The 19,310-nt window shown below is 37.0% G+C and overlaps 1 protein-coding gene across 1 annotated transcript in view; it reads right to left on the reverse strand.

Moving 5' to 3' along the window:
* Window positions 1-828: 828 nt before the first annotated feature.
* The window catches only part of LOC140154409 (endoglucanase E-4-like), a 45,207-nt gene continuing 26,725 nt past the window's right edge, over window positions 829-19,310 (reverse strand). The window contains 6 exon segments of the mRNA XM_072176977.1: window positions 829-1,786; window positions 3,274-3,464; window positions 4,148-4,304; window positions 4,307-4,318; window positions 14,625-14,769; window positions 16,036-16,198. Coding sequence (XP_072033078.1) covers window positions 1,764-1,786; window positions 3,274-3,464; window positions 4,148-4,304; window positions 4,307-4,318; window positions 14,625-14,769; window positions 16,036-16,198 — 691 coding nt within the window. The 3' untranslated portion in view covers window positions 829-1,763.

A 19,310-nucleotide genomic window follows, 5' to 3' on the forward strand; every position in this document is an offset into this window, starting at 1 on the left:
GTGACATCTTTGGTATTTCTCCACTTGTTCTGTTACCACATTGCTTAACACGCATTAAGGTAAATGGGTGAATGTCACTTCTACTATGCATAACATATTTTATATAAAAAGAATAGGGGTTTGGGTGGAGCTTAAGTTACGGACCTTTTTGGAGTTTGCTCTTCTTGCATGAACAAATACTGGTTAGTACAAGACTGTTTGCTCCCATTCAATTTGCGTAAATGCCTAAAAGCATAGTGTGGATTCAAATGTATTATACACAATTAGCCGTTATGAGTAGGAGGTGTCGATTGTTTTTTGAAATGCACAACCTGCATAACCAAACAAGTCATTTTGTGTTTTTAAAATTGATATTGAGATTAGGAAGCAAATTAGTTGAGTTGAATTTACTTTAGGAGATCAAGGTGTTTTGTACCTCACGGAATTAAATAACATGATAAAATAAAAGATTACAAAAACAAATTTGACTTGTAATGGAATGGAAAGGTATTTCATCTCATTAATTGTTTGATTTTTATAAGAATAACATTTAAATAAAATTTACTAATGATGTACTGTCCATCATTAGTTAATTATAATTATTCAATTTTTATTCTGACAATCTAATACGCGAGTATCATTACAATGGACAAAGCTTGTTTGGAATCACAGGAGCTGTTTAAATACATCCATTTATTCTCTTTTAAAAGGATTTCTTTACTTTTTGCAGTGCAAACTATATAGACGTTTTTCAACTCAATTAAATCTTTTTTTCAATTCAGTTCAACTTTATTTCCATATTAATCACAAAACAAACAATTAAATACATTACTACAAAGAGAGATAAAACGAAACGATTAAGGGAATGATTGAAAAACCAATAAGGCCAGCATTGACACCCGCTTTTATAAGACAAAAAATAAAGGAATGAAACAAGAGACTATCACAGAAGATACATAAAACTAGCTCCAAAAATTGATCTTAAGATGAGATAAGACAAATGTAAGATGCAATTAAAAAAAAGTTTTCCAATGATTTGGCTTCTTTGACAATATTTTTATTTAGAGAATTCCATAGGATTAGGTCTGTAGTTCTGACAGTAGGCTTGATCCACCAGTCCTTCAACTGCTTACGCACGGTCATTTTGTTCCGCCATGTTTTTTGTTTCGAGATCGGGGCCGAGGACTCAGGCTATTCTGACAGCTTGATCAGTAAAACTTTTCTATATTTTCTTGTTTGATTAAAATAATTGCTGCTGTTTCTTGTGTAATAGCTATGGATATCAGAGCGATTTATAAAGAAGTTTATTAAATGAGCTTGGTAATTGATTAAGAAAATATTTGTACATAAATACACCAAATTCTAATTTGCCGGTATACGTTAGAGATATTATATTTATGAACATATGCAATCATAAACATAAAATTTCATGAAGCAATTTTTCCACAATATTAACACTCACGATAAATAGAATCTAAATACGCGAGTTTGATATTCCATGTAATATTATAAACATGTTATATTATAAACAAATCATTCTTTTACACAGTTGTCTTATTTAGTTGTATATATTCTTTTAAATTTTGTTTATCAGCACAGTCCAAAGTGGTTTGATTTCAAACATGAATCTAAAATATAATTCCCATTTCAAAATGTTCAAAGTATAATATAGTTCATAAGTCACAATATATCGGCAGAGACATGTCCATCTTCTTCATTAATTGCGTTGTAGATCACATTCTTTGTTCCACATGATTTGTATTTTCCAGAGGGGTGGAAATCGTTTAAGAATACAGCAGAGATACGCCTATAGAGCACAATAGAAAAAAGCACAAATTAATTGTAGATGATCTTTTGGTATAAATATTTTGTACGTTCAACTTTAATCAACTGATATGAGAATAAATTGAACTGAAAACACATTTTACAAATATAAAATTTACACATAAGGATATACTTGTAAGTCTTTTCAAAGATATTATTGCTTTCGGTTCTTTTAGGATTAATTTAGGATCTATAAACATATTATTGCTTTCGGGTCTTTTAATTTAATTTAGGATCTATAAGTTTAAGGCATGGTACGTAATAAACGCAAGAATTTTATCCAATGTAGATGTCTGAATGAAGAACGTGTTTTGCAATGATTACGCCATAGGTCTCTGCCTTACCCTATAATCCACGGTGTACTATTCCAGTGTTACAGCCTAGTCGGATGCCCACTTTACCGATAATAAGTTATAAGCTATGTCCATTAAGGCGCGTGAAAGTCGATTCCGAGTTTACCGTCCCCCTCCCGCATCAATTTTTGGAAACCAAAAATACCCGCGTCAAATTTTCAAACATATAAATTCATAACTTGGAAGCAAAACCACGCTCTTTGCTAACTTTTCTAGTCCCTATCTTTCGTGAAAATATCTTCGTCGCATTAATTTCCATTTTGCTTTATATCAACACGCTTTTTAGGTCAATAATGAAATCTGATGAAATAATGAAAAAGTCACCTCACCAACCTGGAAAAAGAAAGTGACGATAAACTCGGAATTGACTTCATGGACCTAATGAGTTTCGCTATATTGAATCCAACCCTAATCATGCTAATCATAACCTTTGCAGGACATGATGGAATAAGAATTGTTATAGTGGCCTTCTTTAGCTTTCTTAGATGCTTTCTTAGATGCTTTCTATTTCTCGCTATTTTAACCTTTTAACTATTGTGACCAGCATACTTTTTATAGGCTAAGCTAGCCTATTTTCCAAGGACCCGATTAAGCTAGGACCAACCTAGGCAAACAAACAAACAAACTAACCCTAAACCTAGCCCTATAAGCTCATTTCATATTCGACAAAGCGAACATTATTTCATATTCGACATATCAAACATTACTTTCGACATAGCAAAACTTCGATATGGCGAAACTTCAACATAGCGAACCTTCTTATATAGCGCGCGAATGCACATTCCAGTATAAAGGGGTACTAATTCAATGTACATTTGACCCAGACAAAATGGAACATCAATGTTTTGGTTGTATAAGAAGGGTATCTCTAAATGACCTCACCAACATCATATCAGAAAAAGGACAAAAAGGGAAATGTGGTAACAAATACTTATTTGCAAATAGCAAAAAATGGCCGCTTATGCACGGGACAAATTTCAATGTAGGTCGATGTTTAGGTAAAATACACGACCGATGGCCCAAATCTCGTCGTGTTCATAGCCTATAGAGTACGGGTAACCCCCCCTTTAATAGTGCATGAAGGGTTGTAGGAATAGATCTTCAAACCTGTACTCACATGCCACAGCACCTTGGAAGCCTCCATTATAATCGGTTGCAACCTCATTCATAATGTAATCCTTACGGTCGTCCCAGAAGTTATCATTCTGGTCAGGTCCTCCGACAAGGGCACCGTTTAAGACCTGAGGATTAGGTCCGGTAGCATAGTAATTGTCCCAATTACAAGTTGATGGTTGGTCATAGCATGAACTGGAACGAATAATGAATTGAAATAATTAAACAATGTTATTTAGGTATTTGAGAACAAAAAGAAAGTTGATAAACATGACAAAAGTTGATTATTTAGGTGGGTGTTCAATAATGAAAATAGCAGAAAATGGCAAATACGGCAAGCGGCAAAGGTTTAAACCCCTATTATGTATAGATTTGGAAAAGTATGAGTAAACCCTTGTATATATAATCACCGCCGGATATTGCTATAATTTGCCATACATAATATAATATGGAAGATTCCCTAAGATTTAAAAAGAACTCTGTGCGTCATATTATTTTGTGGACGTCGTTCTGCGTTTATATAGGGCTCTGTTTACATAATACTAGTTTGGGGCCCGGTTTGGGACCCTGTGCCTACTTACCGTAGGATAGAACAGGGATATAAAGTTGGCATATTTACGAATTTTTGCTCCGAATTTACAACAATACTCTTTATTCCGAAGGGTCATCGGGGGGTCATTACTCCGAATTTCGGAGTAACAACCCTTCGGAGTAATGAACCTTCAGAGTATTGACCCTTCGAAATAACGAACCTTCGGAATAAAGATCTGTTCCCGAATTTTCTAGGTATACCTACCTATAATCAACATGCAACACAATGATAAGTACAAGAAACTGAGGGGAAGTAATAACGTTGACCTTGTTGACTTGGCTATTACCTTGATCTATGATGCGGAGCATTAGCCGGATTCTTGCCAAAACCAATAAGATAGCTACGACCGAGAGGGTTACTACCAAGCATGTAGTTAATCTGTGACTTGGCAAAGTCACGATAGGTCGAGGGTTTCAAACCATAATCAGCGGCAAGGCAAGCAAAAAGGCGGTATTACCTGACAAGAAAGTAAGAAAGATTGGCAATGGATAACCTGATCTATATAATCTTGTACGCAATAATCATGACAATGTTTATAATTATACTACTAAATTTATATACAAAATATTGTGCAATATTGCAACGAATAGATTATGTTAATTATCCAAATTATTCTGCCATATTCTTGCCATGACTATAGAATACTTTGGTCATATATGTTTTTTGTTTAACACATACATTTTAAACATTTAAATATTCAACATCTTTTGATCGGATTTTCATTCCAGCTACAAACGCTTTAAGTACATATCCGTAAATTTACACAATTCACTTCGAGGACTGTTAAATTTCAAAAATATCAATTTTGAATCATTTGCCATGAAATGTGTATTCTATCGCGAATTTCAAGAAATCTTGAATTATTTGACATCAGAAGGACATTATTTTCTCCTATTCAAAATACAATTCGATATGTCTGATGTGCTTTCAGGTCCCACAAAAAATGCGTGAAAACGTCGCTATCCGAGCCCTTAACTAACCTTTCTTCCGTGAGCAATTTTCTTGAAGGGCATTATATCTATTGTAAGAACAAGTTTAACTCCATTCGAAGAGAATAATTATTACATTACACTCGTAGCAATTTGTTATTCGTATTTCTTCTGAAAAAGGAGAAATTGTGTTGGTAAAATGCTGGCTCGTACGGTCCTCCCCCGCTGTGTAGGACACGAACAGTACATACACATTAGCTCTCGGAGAGATTTGTGATGTTCATTGGTGTATATAATGCGCGACCTTGTGCCACGAGGAATTGGGAAGGGACAACAAAAAAAAGGTTAGTTCCCGTGCCATAGAAATAATGCCATAATTAATATAATATTGATATGTCATGCTCAAATTCTAAACTCGTACTGTGAAATTTATCTAAATTATTATTTTTTTTGTCCAAGTATTTCTCATCATGTTGATATGATATACATAATGAATTGTAATATCACAATTTACTAATATATAATAAAGAAGCATTACTCGGTGGTCACTCGATAGTTGGCCCAACAATAACTTTTAAAATTTTTTGATCTTTCACACAGCTCAAAGAGTTTGCCATGATTTGCCATGGATAAGTTCTGTAGATTTAGTCCATTGACTAAGGTCAGTGACCCCAGTGACCATTGTTGAGGAGTTAAAAAGATAAATATATGCCAGAAGCTATTTTATTCTGGTGGATACCCAACTTACAGTTATGTCAACATTTGGTTACTCATCCATAATAAAGGCAAATAATGATTATGTGTTTCTGTTATAATCAAATCACTGTGTATACATCCATCATATTATATGGGTGAATGCACAACAAAAGAATTGGTTTCTCTGACCGGTGACCTTTTTTTAAAGTCTTTATTGGGCGAATTATCGTGTGTCCACCAGTAATGCGGCCTAATTTTATCCGTATGTGCCAAAACCATTAAATTTGTAATACTTGATTCAGAGTTTTCTGATAACAAAAACAGTATACGTTCTGTGCATTGAGAGTGTTGACAGTCCATTCTCTCAAAGCTGGCAATATTCATATCATGACATCACTGTAGTTTCTAGGTCAAATCTGTCTCGTTCGATGGAACTCACCGCTTACAGTTGTTTTTGCGGAATATCAATTTTAAACGACTTATTTTCTCAAAAAAGGAGTCATTTTCGTTGCCATCATAATATTAGCTTGCCAATGATATGATGTTGTCCGAGCAATACATAGCACATCTTTGGGAATGAGAGAACTACCGACTTCATTTCATAAGTTTTATACATCATAAGTGGAGAATGCAGTATGTTGCACAGTACATACATAAAAAAAAAGTTGTTTTGCCTTCTCATATTGTGTTGTTGACGCTACTGGTTGTACAAGATCATTTGCTGGGGAAATATGCAAGTAGTCATCTAAAGTATAATCATAATGTCAATACAATACACATGATGCAGTCATGTCTACAGTAGAATTCATCTCGACCTTTGCAGGACTTAACCCCATTAAAAGCTATTAAACCAAGATAACACTCATTGAAACAGCTCAACTGATTAAATCGGATCTTCTCTGGCTGTGCACATGTGACTGTTTTCATGTGCGATATCGCAATAAAGTTTGTATTAAAGCTTCAGTTGGGTAACCGATTATAAAGGAAACGAAAGGAAACAATGGTATGTGTACCATTGTTCACGAAATGAGACAATGGCGTGCTTTTTGTAAACCAGCATTCTTGAAAATGAGCAACATAATGATTGTTGACTTAACACGGTTTGGAAATAATTTCTTCATATTTTGGTGTTATCTGTCGTTTACATATCCTTCCTAAAACACAAAAGTACGACCCTCTCCAAACACCTAAATTAGCTAAAAATTTAGGACATGTTACAAAACTATATTGTCTAGAATTTTAGAAGAGTACTTTTAATATTGGCCGGTTATTTTTCACACAGCGACGTTAACTAGGCAATGTACTATTACCTATAACATTAACTAAAACACCAAAGTACGAATATTTCCAAACATCTAAATTAGTTAAAATTTAGGACATGTTAAAAACTATATTTTCTAGAACTTTAGAAGAGTACTTTTAATATTGGCCGGTTATTTTCACACAGCGACGTTAACTAGTCATATCCCCATACTGTTAACGTAGGGCTATTTGTAGAGGTCACGCGTCAATGGGAAAGAGCACTGTGTATTGTGTATAGGAAAACGGACAGTAACTGCAGTATGATCAATAGCGAATCGTGAACACCACTATCGCTATGACTATAGAACGAATCCAATTCCACGCATTCCTACATCTCAATGGCAACCATAGCTGGGTCCCTCCTTAGGTCTATTCCACCTAAATTATGAAATGATGTGGCCTTGGAGGGGATATTAAACTGCATTCCATCACCCGTGTTACACGTAGACAATATAATGATGAAAGTTTACAACACAATATAATTCAACATCGATATTTAAGCGAATTTAATCCACCCAATTGGGCAGTAGCAACGCCAGTTTTGTGAGACGGGACCCAGTAATGGCCGACTGAATTCTGACCATCACTTGGCTCGTTGGATTCGTCTATAGTCGCGTCCACACAGCCAGACTTAAGGGTACAGCCTATAGGAATAAAGACCAAACGAACATATTCTTGTTTATGCCATAATATTGTAGTCTTTCAATCCTTTCATAACTTCTGCTGTGTAACTTACGAAAATTCCCGCTAAAATGTGGTTCTTTTAGATTTTAGAAATACATTAAAAATCGCTCTGGACTTTTCGTACTGATCGTACTATAATGATCACCAGACTATAATGTTCTGATCACACCACAGATTGGGTTGACATGTGACGTCAATTGCCAGGCAATTTGTCTCTGTTGATCCTTGCCCGGTAATATGCCCACATATCACGTTGTGTTCAGGGACCGTGCTTTTAAAAAACCCGCCAGATCACAATAAGGACATTGACCTGTGTAGTGGTCATACGTTGTTCGCTCAACCATAACAGTATGCCAGTCCCTTAGCGACTCATTAATAATGCGTTGAATCAGATCAGGGACTCTATTACTATATTATGATAATTCTAATCCTTTCTTTGAGATCAATAGATAAAAGAGATGCCTTGAAAAACAGGTGTGGTGTTCTAGATAATATTTTATCATCGAAGCTGGTGATATAGGATATTTCAAGAAAATCAGATTTAAGAAAAACTAAAACTTTAGGCCTATAACAATGCAGGATTTTGTTATGCAATTGTGGGTTTGGTATTTATTTCAACATGTTCAAATTGGAAAATATGATATTGGACATTTCGACTTCGGCATATTTAAATATTTTCAAATGATGGCATACAAGTTATGTTTTCATTTGAAGACTGAATTCAGTTACAAAACATGATATACGCCATTTTCAAACGTTTCGAGTTAAAGCCACCAACATAGCCAAAAAGCCAATGTAAAATATTTTGAAACTATAATCAAATACAGCATGTATTTTATTTTACTTTTTTGTAATTGTTACATGAGTTATAATGATACTTTCATAATAGGTCTATTCAGCGATTTGCTCATAGTCATCACAATTCAGTTTTTTATGTTAGTGAGCATAGATATGCTATTATATAGCCTGTTGGTGGTTTAAGCCGAAAGCTGTATAATTTTGAGACAAAATATAGGACATAAACACGAAATTGTGTTATCTGTAATTAAATAGAGAACTTAAGTAGGCCTACTTAGTTGAATGGTGCGTCAACTTACCCAATACTGCTGTTTTCCTCTCTCTCTCTTTTTTTATTGGGGGGGGGGGCAAGTTTTCATTAAAAAATATCCAATGACAATTTTAATGACGTTTTCTTAACTTTTAAGCAATTTATAGGCCTACGCAATTTTATTTTTTACACTTTCGCTGGGATCACTGATTTATTGTATGTATAGGCCTATAAACATGGGCGCTTTAACTTCCATGGTATAAGCAACTCAATTAATGATGAATTTAAACAAAATCAGGTACAAAATACGGGATGGGTTGTAATCAATTTTAGATGAGTTGGGCATGTCCCTACCGGCGTCGGGAAGTAGAGGCCGGTATAAAATGATGTTTAAAAAAGGGGGTCATTGGGTATAACAAAATAAAAAAGAGTCCTTGAGCATTCGCAAGTTTTTCCACGAGCCAAGTGGCGTAGCCCCCAATATAAATCAGGGATAAAATGGCGACGCCAAAGAGTAAAGTGTCTTTAAAATGACTAAAAGTTGGAAAAATTGAGGATCGAAAATTTGGCTTTGCCCTCTCACACCAAAATCCTGCATGGCTAAACTACTACACGAGCCTCTGGCTTTGGGTGTTTACACACTCGCCCATTTGGCGCCCTGATCAGCTTCCCAGATGCTGAGAAGCATGTGATACAAAATCGTCTGATGACGGTGTTTTAAAGCCATATTATAACATTTTCAAACAAAATAGATTAGCATTTCTTTGCCAGAAAATGTTAGCTTTTACTGTCAGATATATCCCCTTTTATTTTTGAGCCGAACAACTACGGCAAAGCAAAGAAAATTGGAATTTACTACCAGCGCACATGTCGCCAATACGTACCACTCCTTCGGTCATGTCATGGTACGACCCTTTGTTGTGTATATCGTCCGGAACGCCGTGTACGTACTGTGTGTTATGAACATCGTGTATGCGTTCGAGTAATAATTCCATCGTAATAATAAAACGCTGATTCCGGCGTTTTATTCAAAATCTCGGATTTTGACAAAACTACACCACCTACAGTCTTGATTTTTGCAAGGTATATTGGTTTCATAAAGTACAATATAATCGTGTGAAAAAAAGAATTTGAAAAATTCAGTGAGGGCGTCCTCCTCAGCAAATGTTATAATATGGCTTTAAATAAAATTGTATGAAAAATTCAGACGTACATTTGACTGACAGTTCATAGTTATTATTTTTGCCTGTTACCTCGCTTGATTGACATTTTCTCATTGTCTCTAGTTATGATCTATAATTGGTCGGGATTTTCAGGTGTTGGACTTGGGCTTATTGAGCAAAGTAGCATTTGAAAGAATGACGTGTGTTTTAAATAATATTTTTTTATTTTTTTTGCAGAATCAGGAAGAAGCGATATTCTAAATTCACAAATGCCCTGTAACCTTTAATTTTATTTATGTTAAGTTGTTATTTGGACGAATATGAAAGTGTCATGTCAGATGTTCCATAGGAAAACCATAGCGCGCCCAACCATGATATCTCTGTGCACTGGGCCATGGAGTTGGCTGTGTACTGGGAAATGCAATGAATAAGTTTGAAATGACCCAAATTTCACCTTAATTTGGTATGATGGAGTATTTTTGTTCACAGATATAAAATACTCATAGGCCTATGCCCTCTATTACTCAGAACAAAAAATAAGGTTGCAATCAATTTTGCTTTGAAGTTATGGCTGCTATTAATTTATTCAAGGTTTATTAGAAAAATGCACTTCGCAGCCAAAGGATGAATTACATACATTGCACATATAAAAATACATAAGCTAAATAATAAATTGCATATAAATATAAATTGACAATATTTTTAAACAAAGACACTTCAAATGCAAATAACCTTCCTTGCTCGCTCATACAAGCTGCCACTCACATTTCACAAAATATGCAAAGAGATTGACTTTCCTCACCTCACAACCACACAACCACACAACCACACACCCAACACGTCACACACACCCACACACCCCCATCCAAACTTAAATTTCATAGCATGATCAAAAACACACTAAAAACTATATCTACAAGCATTTCATGAAAATGTGACTCTTGAGGCACCCATCACATGTGACATTTTTCGTTCCACATTTTAATCATGAAAGGAATTGCACTTTGAGCGTATCTTTTAGTGCGTGTTTTTGGCACAGTCAGTGTGTTGGCATTACGGAGAGTCCTTCTGACTTGCTCAGATCTTAACTTTGGCAACCAATCGCGAAACTCATTTGAATTATAAAGAGTTTTGGCAAAGTCCAAACAGATTTTGTCACGACGTAATCGGAGCTCAGAAATGTCACATGTGATAAGTGCATCTTGGTAAGAAATATATTGAGAACCCATGATGATCTTACACGCCCTCTTCTGTATACGCTCTAAAGCATAATGTTGATTCTCAGTAAGACCGGGGTGCCATACAGGCACGGCGTATTCAAGAAGAGGGCGAATGAAACCGACATATATTGTGACCAGATCATGTATGCTTAGAGCATAACGCCTGAGTGTACTGAGCATGAAAAGGCGTCCATTTGCACGTTTAATGATGTCATCAGTGTGGTTGTCCCACTTGAGGTTGTTAGCAATTTTTACTCCCAAGATCTTAACCACATCACCCTCGCTTACCAAAGTGGTATGCATGCTCGTCCCAGCACCTCAAAAATGGACCCTAAATGGCGTAATCAGTGTAGAAAAATTTCACCCCTTATTGCCGTAAGGCTCTGAAAATCTTACCCCTAAAATATGGCGTAATTTGGCGTAAGATACTAAAATGGACCCCTAAATGGCGTAAACTCTAAAACAAACCCATGGAAATTGAAAAAAGATACCCTAAACGTCAAAACTTTACCTGAAAAGCACCCTTTTTTCTAAAAACGTCGACGCCGCCACAAGGCCAAAAATCAACCCTTTTTCGACGTTTTTGGGGACGAGCATGCGTACCACTTTGGTATGCGAGTGACCCCCCCCCCCGGGGACCCCCCCGGGCCACATCAGTGCTTTGTAAATGCTCGCTACCCAAACGAAGTGGGAGTAGCACTGGTGGGATTGCCACAAAGGTGACATCCATAAACATGCACTTAGACGCGTTCAAATTCATATGATTGTCAGTGGCCCAATTATTAAATTTGTCCAAGTCACACTGGATGGTACTGTTCTGGCCAACAAATGTATTCTCAACCATAGTCAAGTCATCAACATATTTGAGCGCAAGTTTGTTGGTATCTTTCATTATAGCGGCATCATTTGCCAGGGCAAGAAAAATGGTTGGGCCATCCAGAGTGCCCTGTGGGACCCCTCCCGTGAGTTCACTCCACTCAGATAATATATTATGATACCTAACACATTGGACTCTGTTAGACAAAAACTGCATATCCATGGTAGGACTGCGGGTCTAGCACCCATTTTAGCAACTTAGGGATGGCAATATTATGATCTACGCGATCGAACGCTTTACTGAAATCAGTAATAATAATACGAGACATGCTTTTTGGTTGATCTGCATGCTTTGTAATGTTATTCATAAGTTTGACTAAATAATGAGTTGTGGATCTCCCTTTACGGTTCCCAAATTGCCCCTCATCAATTTGCAGTTCAATGTCATTCATTAACTAGTCTGTGATGAAAGATTCTGCCACTTTAGCAAAATGATCTGTTAATGACACAGGTCTGAGTTTATTCCATATAGGTGGGTTACTCTTGGGTATGGGCACCACAATTGCACGCTTCCACTGGTCCGGTACTGATCCTTCTTGAAAAGAAGTATTAAGAATGTGGGTCAACGGCACACTAAGCTCGAAAGGGAACTCACGAATCAATTTTGCGGGTATTCCATCTGGACCCCCTGCCTTTTTCCTACCAATCTTAGAGAGTTTGGCACAAACTTCCCAGGGGTAAATTTCCGGGAGTTTTTCAGGAGCAGGTAAATAGGCGGGTAAATCTGACGTGTCCAAACTTTTGATATCTTTACCAATTGAGACAAAATGATTGTTGATGCTGTTTGCCACCTCTTTGGTGTTGGAAGGATCAGTACCAGGTGGGGGCTTTATAAGGGGCTGTGAGATATTCTTTGTTGACATGATTCGTATCTGGCGGTACCATTCTGATGGGTTTGACTTTTTGTGTCTTTCAACTCTGTTTTTGTAATAATCACGTTTATCAGCGGCAATCGCACGTTGTACTTTGTTTCTGTAGTACTTCCATACTGGTGGTCTGGAATGGTCAAAAACTTCCTGGCGTTTGCGAATCAGTTCTTTTGTTTTCGCCGATATCCAAGGTTTGTCTGAAACATGTTGTTTAATTTCGCGTGTTGGAAAATGCACGTTCATGCGCTCTTGGAGAGTATTATATAAAGCATTTGTACTGTCACTGGCATTAGCTTGTTCTGTTACTTCTTTCCAATCATGATTAACTATCCATGATCCAAATTCTCGCACGTCTGAATCTTTTATAGGGCGAACGGTGCGCGTAATTGTCTTATTTGGAACTTTATGCACTGTTTTGTTAGGTAGCCAAATCACTGTTGAATGGTCACTCAGTCCAATTGGGGACCCGATGGTGGGGGTGCAGTAATATCCAGCATTGGGTAAAATTGGAAACAAAGTCGAAAAAAAACCACATTTTTAACCAAAATATCTCGTACAGCTCACGTCACTTTTCAGAAATGCCAGCCGGGTTAAATAGATAAAGAAGACTCTAACGATTAATTATAACCCGGTTGGCACCCTTGTCCAAAAATTTGCATGGGACCCTAGCCAGAAAGTGATTGTGGTTGTGCGATGTGCGATCAGGATTCGATTTTTGCATGTGGAAGCGCGTGGCGTCAATTTGATTCAAGAGTGATTCAAGAGTGCCGACTGGATTCCCGGCACCGCACTCCGTGTAGTGCATCCGCGGGCATTCATGCTTGTCGGTGAACTTTAAAAACACCCCCTTTGCATCATATTTCGCGAAGTTTTCAGGGGAAAAACACCCCTTTTTTAGCGATTTCGCGAATTATTTGCCCTTTGACAGTACAACTATTTTCGCTAAAACGCGAACGATATTTCTAAGATACCCCTTTTCTGGCAGAAACGGGTAGGCTGCGTATAATGCACGAATTGCACTAGCACTGGCGCAGGAAATAGCCTCATGAATATTCTGCAGATCATATTAAAGTCAAACTTGAATAGGACCGTAAAACCACAGAAGATATAATAAAATATAACCTCTTCTCTGGTAAAAGCAAGAGAATTGGCGATGAAAATACCTTTTTTTCAATTTCAAACACGTGGGTTTGAAAAAACACCCCTTTTTTGTGTTTCGTGAATCGAGGTTTCTTCATCTGAAAACACCCCTTATTTTGCGAAATTTTCGACGAGCATGATTACCCGCGGATGCACGGAGTGCGGGGGTCAGACCTGGGTTGAAATGAAATCAATTTGACGCCACGCGTTGTACGAAAAACTCTTCCTGCCCAGTAAACATAAATAACGTTGAAATGTCGGGTTATAAGGGTATAAAAACGTTTTAATACCTTTCAGAAAACATTCAACCTTAAAGGGGCATTTCGTGATCCACAGCCTCATCCCCCACTTTTCTCAAAAAAAAGTTGAGATTTTTATATCACTGGAAACCTCTGGCTACATAATGTTTATGTACAAAATATTTCTTGCAGATTAATTCGTTTTGCAAAGATATCGTGAAATTTCAATTTCGTTCTGGTGCACCAGAACGAAATTACAATGCATTGTCTATGGAGCAGTGTAATACACATAATCATGCATAACTCGCAAACGCAAAATCGGACTCAACTGAAATTTTGGGAATAGGCTTTTTTCGTGGATATGTACTGAAAATGTCTTAAAAAGAGGATGCTAGGATCACGAAATCCTCCTTTAATGTTTTTAAGTGTTGACAAAATATTTTGCAAAAATGTTTGCCAACACATATTTTGCAAAAACATTTTGACAATACTTTTCAACATGTTGTTGTAGTCTTAAAAATGGTATCATGATCTTTATTTTTGTGCTCACTGGATGATATTGAACCCGCTTGAACACGGCTAATGATTTAGACCTACCTGCATATCTGTTAGGTCCCCATTGATCTCTCCAGGCTAATCCTCCGGGAGTATATGTGATACCACCACCAGGAAGCCAGCTATCTAAGAATTGCGTTATGTCGCTGCCGTATTTATCATTACCGGTAAGCTGGTACAAAAGCATCTATGAAGAGAGCATTTAATAGACGAAGGTTCAGTTATATTTGGGTAAATTATTGTAGGGCTATCATCCAAAAAGTTAAGTCATGGTGTAAACATCTTTAAAGAGACTGAGTATTTGTATATAGGGTTAACGAAGAGACATCAATTTATAATTAATATACTTCAATAATAGATTCTTGTTCATTGATTGGTTAAAAGTGGCTCACGTGATCAAAAACAAACGATTCTTCTGTCCCCCGGTAAAAGTATTATTCCAAATTCTTAACCAGGTAGGGCCTACACTATTCGCAATAAAACGGTTAATCTCGATTATTAATTGTGTCGCCAGTTCAACGGTTTAAAAATGTTGGACGTATAAGAGACGGATATTATTCACGTCAGGTGGCGCAGCGGTCTAAGATTTCGACCCATACTGGCGGGGTAGCTCAAGGTCGTGAGTTTGAATTCCCGCGGCGTCAATGAGTTGTGCACTTAGGCAAGGCTCTTCACCCCTATTACCTCACTCCTCTCCTTTACAGGTGTACAAATGGGTACCGGCTTTATTCAATGCCGGGAAGGTATAACAGACTCGCTGAGGAGGTGTAGCGATCCTCCGCAGCTATGGAGGAGTCTGGCCCAGTCGCTTCGAAAGAGAGATGGGCACTCCGGCCGCCTGTGAATACAAGTTCATCTTCTTTGCGTTTTTTTACTATTCACGCCAATTTCACGGTTGACGTCATACGGAAATTCGACCAAAAAACCGGGCTAAAAACGCGTAAATGTCAACAAAATACGCTTATAAGGTGACTTAATTTAAGGGATAAATTATACAATGGTACAAACTGAGGTGTAAGTATATAATGTGATAGCAGTTTTCTCAATATTCGTTTGCTTGTTTATACCGCATGCTTGCTTATAGTGTTCTGCCTTAATTAGACATGCAGGTACGTCCCAGGTACGTCAACGGCTCTCATCATCTACGCATGTTCTCCTCTGTCTTTTAGATCATCAAGAATCCATTTTTCCATTTTTCTCCTTCCTCTTGGTCTCTTCCCTTCCTTCTATCATGTATGTAACCGGCCAATCAGAGCACCTTTATAGAATCCTAAGGACAGCATTTGTTATACACGTGTGCTTAGGCAATATAAATGGAATATAAATGGATTGTATTTCGGTCTCTAAACTGAAATTCTAAATTGCTGCCGCATTACTTGGCCCCCGTTGGCTCACATTTTACTTAAATGAATGAATCAGAAATGCATGTGACGTCACCCTCCCGGTTATATACCTGGACTCCTGTCTGTTTAGCGTCCCATGAAAATGACCATGCCGGGCCAGAAAGGCCAAAAGCATTGTAGTGACCCTCTGCCTCCGTCAGATAGTATCCATCGTTAGTTGCACGGTAGAGCCAAACTGCAGCCCAAGCTAGTTCGTCTCCATATCCGGTAGATCTAAAGGAAATTACCAAAATGTGGAACTATAAGATAGTGACATGGAATACCATGATGGAGGAAGTGGATCTCGGTTCCCAAGCTCGAGTTGGGAATGGTGAAATGGCCCTTATTAAAGCGACACTTACATGTATTTTCTTTCCAAAAACTTTTCTAGGGCTTTCAGTAGAGGGGAGAGCGGGGAGTGTTCGTCCCGGGATAGTTACACCCACCACGTGATTCTCATCACTACAGCTGTGACGACGAAATTAGGCCACATTGGTAGGTCATCATAAACCACGACATATACGACCGTGTTCATTGAACTGCAGCCAAAATAAATAAACAACCATAAACACGAAAACGTAATTTTTTCTTGAATTAATAATGTTGTATTATCAATGATACATAAATAGGAAAGATGGTTTTAATGGAAATCTGTATTGAGAACGTACGGGATTGGTCAACGATTGTATGTTGTGACATAGTATAATCCCTAATTAAAAATTACATCACTAGGCTAGTCAGAAAAAATAGGATGAGCATTTTCCGCTTTCCCCAACAGACTGGATGCAATTATTCAAAAACCAGGATTTCTGCATTTATTATTATTATAACATACCACCTACACCCTCCCCTCAACGTTTTATATAGATACTCGAGCGCCATAGCGACGAAAATCAGGGATCGACTATTAACTCGTCGGCAAATAATATTTCCGTCCCGGTACGGCCCTGTTCCGCAAATTCTTACAGCCCTGAATTAAGGGCTGGGGTATGAGCGACCTTGAAGTACAGGTATCTGGAGAAGGGAAGCAACGAGTTACCCCAAATCACAGCGACAGGTAGTGACTGGGCCGCCGAGTGCTAATATATATTTATTTTGGAAGGTTCGTGTTTGTTTTAAATTTTGGGGCGTTTTTCCAAAATTTCATATTTTTGGCGATATTTCACAAAAGCGACATGCCAAAGACAAAATCCTTTTGCACATACTTTGTTATTGCTAATACAACTCTTTTCTGCATACCTACGTTACAATTCGTTGTGGTGATTTAGTAATGTTATAAATTTTGTGACTGCATTTTGGCGTTTTCGATGCGATTTTAGGCTTACCGTGATTTAACGTTGATATCTGGTCTTGCTCCTTTTATAATTTTACTTTGACCGTCGGCTTTTGTAAATAACAGAATGTAGATTGGCTCTGAATAAGTATCGTAGTCCTCTTGGTGGGGTTTTTCATGATATAATTAGTTTGTATTTGCATGTAACAACCCAAAATCGAACTCTGAATTCGGGGTTGAAGGCTGTTTTCGGAATACCTGTGGACTCAAACAAGTGCACGAGTGGCGACTATGGTTTTATACTTCCCGCATTCATGATTGCGTCAACGCCTAATAATATACTTATTTGTATAGGTTGAATGTACTGGTATACAAAGAATTGGTTACATGTCAATGACCATTGACTTCAGGGATAGACCCTTTGCACGTCTTTCTATCGCAGTATCTTTACCCGCAGACATGTGCCCGTGTCATGTGCCAATATTGCCTAACGTTAAAGGTTAATATATTTTTGAGAAGACTGTGTGCTTCTATGGCCGAGTGGTCTAAGGCGTTGTGGTTTCATAGTTGCTTTTCTGAGCGTCGCTTGTTCGAAACCGTGCGTCTGTTACTTTTCTTATGCTGCTTTTTTTTTTCCAGCGTAGGGCCTAGAAAAACTAATTTATAATTTCTTTTTGTATTATTTATTTATTTATTTATTTATTTATTTATTTATTTATTTATTTATTTATTTATTTATATTTGTTTTATTTATTTATTTATTTTATTTATTTATTTAATGATGTTTTGGGGCTCGAGAGAACGGACACATTTATTTATTTATTTATTTATTTATTTATTTATTTATTTATTTATTTATTTATTTATTTATTTTATTTTATTTATTCATTTATTTAATGACGTTTTGGGGCTCGAGAGAACGGACACATTTATTTATTTATTTATTTATTTATTTATTTTTCGATTGATTATTTGATGATTGAGTGAGCAGATTTATCGATTGCTACTTTAGTTGTGGGACTTCTATTTGAGTTTGAATGACATCGTACATTAGTATTGATTTTTCCGTTAAACATTATCAAGAATTAATATCACAGTTTTTATTGCAGATAGGAAGTTGGCTTAGTGATACCATCTGTTGATTCAGAACCGGAAGGTGCCGGGTTCGATTCCCACCTATGTCTATTTTTTTTAAAGACTTGGAAAATTACTGCAGTAAGTTTATTTGGCGCGCGATCTCAGTTATTCATTTTCTGATGGCTGGGCCTCTTACAGGCACCTCCTCTGGAATCCAAACCACGGTTCGCTCATAACACCTCCCTTAAGGATACATACTCTTGAATTCCATCCAACTTGTCCATGTTTTACATTTTTGCATATTTATGAAGTACATACATGTATTCAACACTTCAGATATTCAATTTGCAAATTTTGTGCCTAAAAAGTGCTTTTAAAAATGATTGTAATATATCCATTTTTACCCTACATGATATGTTGTTTACAGTTGCTAGGTGAGGCAATTGGGATTGCTAGACCCAGCCATATACATTTCTAAGACAGCTGAGCATAAAAATCCCTCTCATTCACAATATGTAATATCACAAGAGAAAATCAATAAAAATCAATATATTCAGACAATGACATAACACCAGCCCTGTTTCAGCATTATTGAACACCATCCCACAATTCACCTGCTTTTGACACCTCTTGATCTAAATAGCAGTGTATTATAATACATGTCACACATCAGCACACATGTATTGACTGCATTGATTTGTGGGAAGTGCTTTGACTTGAAAGATTAGGCTCTTCACCAACCTTCAAAAGAATTCATTACTGTACTGTTGTATTCATGACTAGTTGTCAAAAGTGTGACTTGTAAATGAGGCTTTTGTGTGGGTCAAGTACTTGAGGTCAATTCTGGGCACCATTTTGAAAACAATGTGCTTTTTATATGACTGGAGACATTTGAGATTTGGTCTATTTAACCTGTTCTTGAACCTGGATTTGGATATAATATAAAGGATGTATACAGTTTGCTTGGGATATAAATGGTGAGTACAATTGAGATGG

This window comes from Amphiura filiformis, chromosome 6 (genome assembly GCF_039555335.1).
Source record: "Amphiura filiformis chromosome 6, Afil_fr2py, whole genome shotgun sequence".
Classification (NCBI taxonomy): domain Eukaryota; kingdom Metazoa; phylum Echinodermata; class Ophiuroidea; order Amphilepidida; family Amphiuridae; genus Amphiura; species Amphiura filiformis.